Genomic DNA, 7,259 nt, shown 5'->3' with positions numbered 1-7,259 from the left:
AATTTTGTGATCCTCTTTTTCAACAGATCTTCGCAAATCCGAAGGTGTAGAATTACCTCCCAAAGACATAAGATGACAACAAACACTTTCTTGACACACTGTATAACATTGAGGTATCCAGTTTTGCCACATACAATTTTGTCATTGTCACGTTTGACTTTGTTCATTGTAAAGTCAAATTTGCACACTCCATCTGTGAAATAGTACGAAGAAATCATAGTGACTTGTATTTCTTATGATATCATGATGCCACATAATATATAATACAATACAATAATTCGCGAACAGATCACTCGTTAATTGCTTTTAAAAGAATTACCACGGAAGCTTCCTAACACGGTACCCGGGGGCCAGGGATTTATTTCGTCGATAAGTTAGGTTATTAAACTTATGTTCTTTCATTGAAGACATCGATGGACGCTGTGTTCCAGAAATAGCCAATCACACTTGGCGAAGCATAATAGTAATTTACAATAACAAATACTTAAGAATGCCTAATTTTGTTAAACATAGGGTTCAATTTACAATTATGTAAATATTACTTCTTGAAAGTAACTTCTTAATCAATTTTAACAAATTTTGTAAAATCATGTAATAAATCTTTTTATTTATCGGAATAGTTAATACACAAATAAACACTGTACATATGTCGTGACAGAAATAAAGAGAGAATTCATATTTCTAGAACAGTCATATTTATGATAACATAAAAGCTACCATATATACAATAATATAATTTCGCATGCGAAAACATTTCTTTCGTTTCCATAAATCCCATGATATTCAATTTTTATCGTTGTAATCTGTGTTATTGTTTATACGTCTGTATTTATCTCTGAAAATTCTCGCTATTCAAATGAATATGAACAGAACGAAATGACGAAACCACATTGTAGCAATAACAATGCGATAGAATAACAGTTTTATATTGCGAATAGAAATAGTAACATGGTGCAAAAATGAGAAAATATACGAATTAAATTTGCTCTTAATCAACAAAACTAATTACTTATTCCAATGGTTGGCTTTGGCAAACTGATTCGACTAAGCAATTGATTACCTAATGAATCACAACAGCATAGAAATATTAGTTTGACGTCAGTAATTTCTGCACATGATTAATACATATTTGGTCAGACAAACATAACATGGCTGTGTGACTGCAAATGAAAGGTTCTATTATTTCTGTTCAATATCTCGCGTATTATATATTAGTATATAATTGTAATTACGTAGTAATACAAATGGGAATAAAATATTTGGAATTCTCCATCTTCGAAGAAAGATACCAAGTTGGAAAATTGTATTTCTAATGATTTGTACCAATTTATATTTTTAACGAACGTATATACGTGTCAGTATCAATGGTATACTTTAATAACGTGTGACACGTAAGGGTAGAAGTGTTAAAAATATCTGTAGACTACTTTGTTTTAGAATAATAAAATAAGAATTAAAATATTTAATTTTTTGATTCGTCAAATTTAAATTTATTGTTACTCGTATCGATTCACAAAATCATAAAGGTATGTTTTGTCAATTCCACAGGATATACACCATGATAACATATTTCAAATAATTCATCAATAAATTATTATTACAATCAATTTTTAATTAAGTAGTAGATAACAAAAAAATATGGAATACAATTTTTTCACACAACGCATTGTTTGAGAGAAAAATAATAAGCCAATTGCCAACCGAACATGTTCAAACTGTATTTTTTTCAAAACGGGACCTTAAGCTAAAAAGCTTTATTTCACATATTCGACTTGTTCTTGTATGTGGTATCAGCACCTAGTCGGATGCCCGCGTTATGCAGGACACCCTGATGGCGTTGAACGCAACGATTCAAATTGAACTGAAAAGTCGTTATGTTTTTAGAGGATTTGTAAGAATGATTAATAGATATGATTGTATGTACAATTTTGTAGAGTACAATTAGATTTGTAAGTACAATTTTAACAAGCTGTCTTAACAAGATCTTTATGAACACATCATACATCAAATATGATACATGCAAAGTATGTATAACATTTAAGATACATGTATGTATGTATAGTGGAAAACAAAACTGTTCGTACAGTTGGAATGTAAAAATAAAAAGAGCAATATTTCCTACATTATTCAAATATATGTAATTGTACACCATAAGAGACATTTATATAAATAATGTAATTGTATAATAAATACACACAAAACATTGACATTATTTATTGTTAGGGAAAATTGTCGTTTGTAATGATCGAGTTTATTTTATTGACCAGTGACTCATCGGCTTATTTTATTTTTGCCGAGCACCCGCGTTTTTGTGTCTTGGCGGCAAACTCGACCTACCCAGTTTTTGCTTTACCTTGGTCTAGGCTTTAGAACACAGACTTACTCACACAAGAGCGACATACATTGTTATTTATTTAATATTAGTAATAATTATATAAATTAAAAATAAATTTTTAAAAAGATTTTTTAATAAAAATTTGAATAATTTATATTTAATAATAGATATAAAATTTATTCTTATTTAATATATATGTATATAAATATAATTTTAATAAAATTATTTAATAAATAATTTAAATTATCATATTATTATTATTATTATTATTTGAAATAAGATTATTTAGATTAATAAAATATTAATTATGTTTAATTTGTAAAATTAAAATTTTTATTTTTAAAATTATATTTTAATATATTATAAATATTATATTTATTAATAATACATATATGTAATATCGTGATGTAATATGTTCACAAAAAGTGGACAATAGAGATGTTAATCAGACAGAAAAGACGATTGTGGCTTAACTTGAACTATTCACACCAAACGTACAGAAAACAGCGCAATCCACACTCTCTCGGCAACGCCACTCGCAACCTCCGTCTCCGCTCGACTCGCACTCGGCTCCTCGACTCGCACTCTCGTTCTCGACTCGCACTCTGCTTTTCGACTCGCGCTCTGTTTCTCGACTCGCACTCTGCTTTTCGACTCGCGCTCTGTTTCTCGACTGACACTCTCTGGCCGTTGTCGCATTCTGTTGTCCTTTTCCTAGGCCCACCGCACACTTGTTCTGCAGACGCTCGTAGCCAGGGTCACGTAGGTCTTTTCCACGAAACTATGCACTTGAAAAGACCGATGACACATTGATGGGCCCGACGGCGCCTCGGCTCTCGCGACATTGTTCATAGTTCGCCCGATATTTCCCAGGCCTTTCGTCCACGATACTACATATATAATATAATTATATATATATATAATTTATTTAAATATATTTACATTTAATAAAATTTTAATTAAAAATTATATCATGTATATATATATGTATATTAAATATATTAATTATATAAAAATTTTTTTAAACTTATCGATAGGGTATGAACCTATAAGCTTAATTTTAGCTTATATATATATATTTTTTTTTAAATTAAAATTAAATTTGCTTAGTTAATAATATAATAATTAAATTGCATTTAATAGTAATTTAAATAAGATATATTTGATTTTTATTTAATAATTATGTTTGCAGAGGATTATGTTTTAGAGGATTATGTTTTCAGAGGACTTGTGTGTAGAGGATGGTTGATCGTGAGATTTATTAGACAAGATTGCTCGTTGTTGAAACCTTCAAGTATATTTTCAAATGATTAAATAAATAATTATAGATAATGTTCGCAAAGACGGTAGATACTCGTAGATACTGATCCATAACTCTCGTGAATTCTTTGCGATTGCGTCCGTTTAAACTGGTGTAGTATAAACAGGTCGGGGGAGAGTCGGAGAATTCAAATTCGTCTTTGTTCGACGGTTCGACGGTAACGTAACGGCGACATTGTTTTGCCCGGAGTTTATTTATTAATATATTATGTATGTCCTAACGATCTTGATACTCCGAAGCAAAAAAACAACAACATGATTTGAAATGTTCTCTAGCTCATGTACCGCTGCGTGTACTTTCAAGGAGCAAAACCGGCACAGTTCCGCTTGTGACGCGAACGGAGATTATCGTTTCACTTTCTTTAACGCATTTTTGCCATTGAAAGACACTAATTTCTGTGACTTGCTTTATCTCTGTTATAAATCTCTCTTTATATTTAAAATTTTATAGTTTTTGTGCAAACGTAAAACGTAAGTAAATATTAATAAATATTATAATAATATAATATAATGCTATATAATAATATTAATAAATACTTTGCTATTTACTTATTTTATTTCCATTAAAGTGTATTGTATTTTTCATTGCATTACTTTCATTTTTATTTAGTGTAATAATAAACGCATACGTTAATATTCATTGGCATTAGTGTAATTGTAAGCTTCACTGTAAATTTAATAAAATTTATAAGAACGGAATTGTTAAAAGGGTATATATGTGTAATTAAACTAGATTCTATTCTCAATGTTACTTCATTATTTTATTATTGTTTCATGTATATATATATTTTTTTTTAATTTACATGTGCTTCTAAGTTAATAGAACTAAACACATGTGTATGTATTAATTGCTATATACGTCATAATTTCAACCATAATATTAAATTATGGTATGTATTATTAAAAAGTATAGTTTAATGTATATATTAAATACATATCATTTATTCGTAGATTTTAAATATGGATACTGGATCAAAGAAGGAGATTAATGAAATGATTACCAAATCAGTCCCTGGCCCTTCAACTACAAAGAGGTCGAAAGTTTTGAAGGAAAAAGGTTGTCGCCGTAAAGAGACTATCCCAGAAAATGATATTATCAATACTGATAATACAGTAACAGATTCAGCAGTACATGATAAAACAGAAAATAAAGATGTAAAAACTGGGGATGTGCTGGAAACAACAATTGACCGAACAAAAAGAAAGGCTGCAATAAAAGCTGCAATTAATATTAAAAAGCAGCAGTCAACGTCACTTGTTACAAAATTACGAAGGCTATCTCTTGATGATGACAGTAATGTAAATGTTTGTGTCATATTATGATGAAATTTAATACTTTTAATCTTATGTTACTAATCTTATCTTATCTTATGTTACTAATCAATACTAACCCTTATATGTAGTACCCAATAATGTTTGATATCGGTTAATTAATACGTCAAAATCTAATTGCTTATATAATTGTATGTACATTGTGTATATAAATACTACTATAACGTTGTTAAATATATTCTAAATTTTTAGAGGAAACGTGGAGGCCGACCTAAAAAAAAGGAAAGTGCTAGAAGTAGTTCAGATGAAAAAAACGCAAAAGGTCCTACAAAACATAGTAAAACAAAAAAGAATGTTTTAAGCGAAACAATTTCAAAAGAAGATGCAATACAGCCAGAAAGGATTGAACCATTAAAGTCTTCAATGACAACAAGAGATAGTAATATAAAGAGAACTTTTTCACGGAGTGAAAACACGAAGGGTAAATATTCTAATATTATTGATGATACAGTAATTCCATCAGCAAGAAATGATATTGAAGATCCTTCAATGTGCGAGGATGCACTTGAGAAATTTACTCCTCTTATGAATTCCACGATGGACATCAATTCTACTTATACGCAGAAGATGATGGACGCTACCGCAATTGTAGAACCTTTATCACCAATAAAATCAAACGAAACGGTAGTAATTAATAGAAACTTGGCTAGTAGTACAGGAAAAAATAATGAACCTAAATTTACATCACGGTCGCCAATAACTCTACAGGAGGAGGTTCAGCAGCTGAATCAAGCGATTGGACTCACCGAGTTCGAAGAATTATTCGCAGAAGATGAGCCATCCCGTGAAAGGGAAATGTCTAATAGAAACATGACGAAACAGGACATTCAAAATGAAATGAAGAAAAATGTGCCCGTAAGAAGGAGAATCGAGGCCTTTGAAAAAGAAAAAATTTCAGAAAAAGCCATTGTTCAAAAACTGGCACGAAGATCTGTCGAAAAAGCAAAAAAAATCTTATTAGCGAAACAAAAGAAGGAGACTCGGATGATGACATTGCAGGTAACATTACAAACAGTATCAAAGTATTCTTCTGTTATAAAAACACAAGCTATTATTCATTCGATATTTTATCCAAAATATAGCTCCAAACAGTAAGATCCACCTGACGACCTGACGACGACACATCGGACGATGAAGCCAGACCAAGTCGTACAATTCCACATTAGGCGCAATGTAAGTGTTGTTTTACTTAATGAGTTAATAAACATTATAATGCATGGAGTACTGGAATTTTTATCAATTTTAGCGTACATACGCGAAAATGAACTTGCAATGCAACGATAAATTCCGAAGAAAGCAGTCTATAAATTCTTTGATAGAAGAATGTGCACACCAGATTTAACTGAAATGTTTGAAAATATAGATAGGAGTAGATTACAACGCACGTCCAGTGCAATATGGAAGACACCACCGCGTTATTCCATGATGGAAAACGAATAGAAGTTATAATTTGTTAAACTGAATGTTGTTGATTTCAAATTGTGCCTTAGAGCAGGAATACTTGCCATACCTTGCGTGTAATATAAAAATGATGTTACATTGCAACTATCGTTAAAAGATGTATGTGTTCTTAAAATATACCAATGAACGTAAGACTATTTCACTTTTTATATTTTAGAATGATCATAGGCATATATTACTTTTATTATACTAATCAAATTTTACCATTTTTTCTTATTTATATGTATCTTCTTAAGAATTAATAAATAAACCAATTAATAAATAATTGTTTTGGTACGACTTTTTAATGAGAAGTAAATTTTATTAGATTTGCCTTATTATCACTGTCGTGTAATAATTCGCGAGATACGCGTGATATAATTCGCACGATTAAATAGCACTGGTGATTTCGTCTCTTCGTGTAACGAGGAGGGTCTGGTAAATGGGTCGACCGTGGACGTTCAATCTTGTAAGAGAACAAACGGCGGCATCGTATCGTCGAGCATTTTTCTTTCGGTCAACAGCCATCCATTTTATATTTAGCACATTCGGTTGCGACGCTAAATTTTCGTTACACCACCAGTTGTTTCGTCTGAAATTCGCGTGACGTAAGTGCATTACACTCTCGCACCCGTCAGCCATTCCTGCGACCACTTCGCGTGCGTTAACTCGATAATATTTCGTCTCTGTTACCTTGTCGCCGTTGCTGCTTGACACATCTCGCTTGCTGGACGACTGATCGATGAAAATTAAAACGGGACGCTGATTTACCGTATCGTTATTTTTGTGTCAGGTATTCTCTTTTTGCCGTTTCGGCGAATTATTTTCATTT

At 31.1% G+C, this 7,259-nt stretch overlaps 1 protein-coding gene across 2 annotated transcripts; it reads left to right on the top strand.

Annotated features, from left to right (window-relative positions):
* Nucleotides 1-4,625: 4,625 nt before the first annotated feature.
* On the top strand, nt 4,626-6,713 carry LOC143304694 (uncharacterized). Of its 2 annotated transcripts, none has more exons than XM_076627204.1 (5): nt 4,626-4,954; nt 5,180-5,611; nt 5,696-5,986; nt 6,070-6,160; nt 6,234-6,713. In XM_076627204.1, exons 1-4 carry the CDS (start codon nt 4,649-4,651, stop codon nt 6,091-6,093), a joined length of 1,053 nt encoding a protein of 350 aa, XP_076483319.1. In that variant the 5' UTR covers nt 4,626-4,648; the 3' UTR covers nt 6,094-6,160; nt 6,234-6,713. The 2 variants fall into 2 exon arrangements, with proteins under 2 accessions (XP_076483319.1, XP_076483318.1); XM_076627203.1 differs by having other exon boundaries at nt 4,626-4,960.
* Nucleotides 6,714-7,259: the final 546 nt, after the last annotated feature.

Source organism: Bombus vancouverensis, unplaced genomic scaffold, assembly GCF_051014615.1.
Source record: "Bombus vancouverensis nearcticus unplaced genomic scaffold, iyBomVanc1_principal scaffold0048, whole genome shotgun sequence".
In the NCBI taxonomy this organism is placed as follows: Eukaryota; Metazoa; Arthropoda; class Insecta; order Hymenoptera; family Apidae; genus Bombus; species Bombus vancouverensis.
Note: the sequence above shows the minus strand (reverse complement) of the source record. Positions and strands in the feature narration are given on the sequence as shown.

Excerpts from the sequence above, each read along its gene's own strand:
- LOC143304694 (XM_076627203.1), top strand. The coding sequence starts at position 4,649 with ATGATTACCAAATCAGTCCCTGGCCCTTCAACTACAAAGAGGTCGAAA. Across the intron at positions 5,612-5,695 it reads CAATAAAATCAAACGAAACG|GAGGAGGTTCAGCAGCTGAA; the intron begins GTAGTAATTAAT and ends ATAACTCTACAG. Across the intron at positions 5,987-6,069 it reads CTCGGATGATGACATTGCAG|CTCCAAACAGTAAGATCCAC; the intron begins GTAACATTACAA and ends TCCAAAATATAG.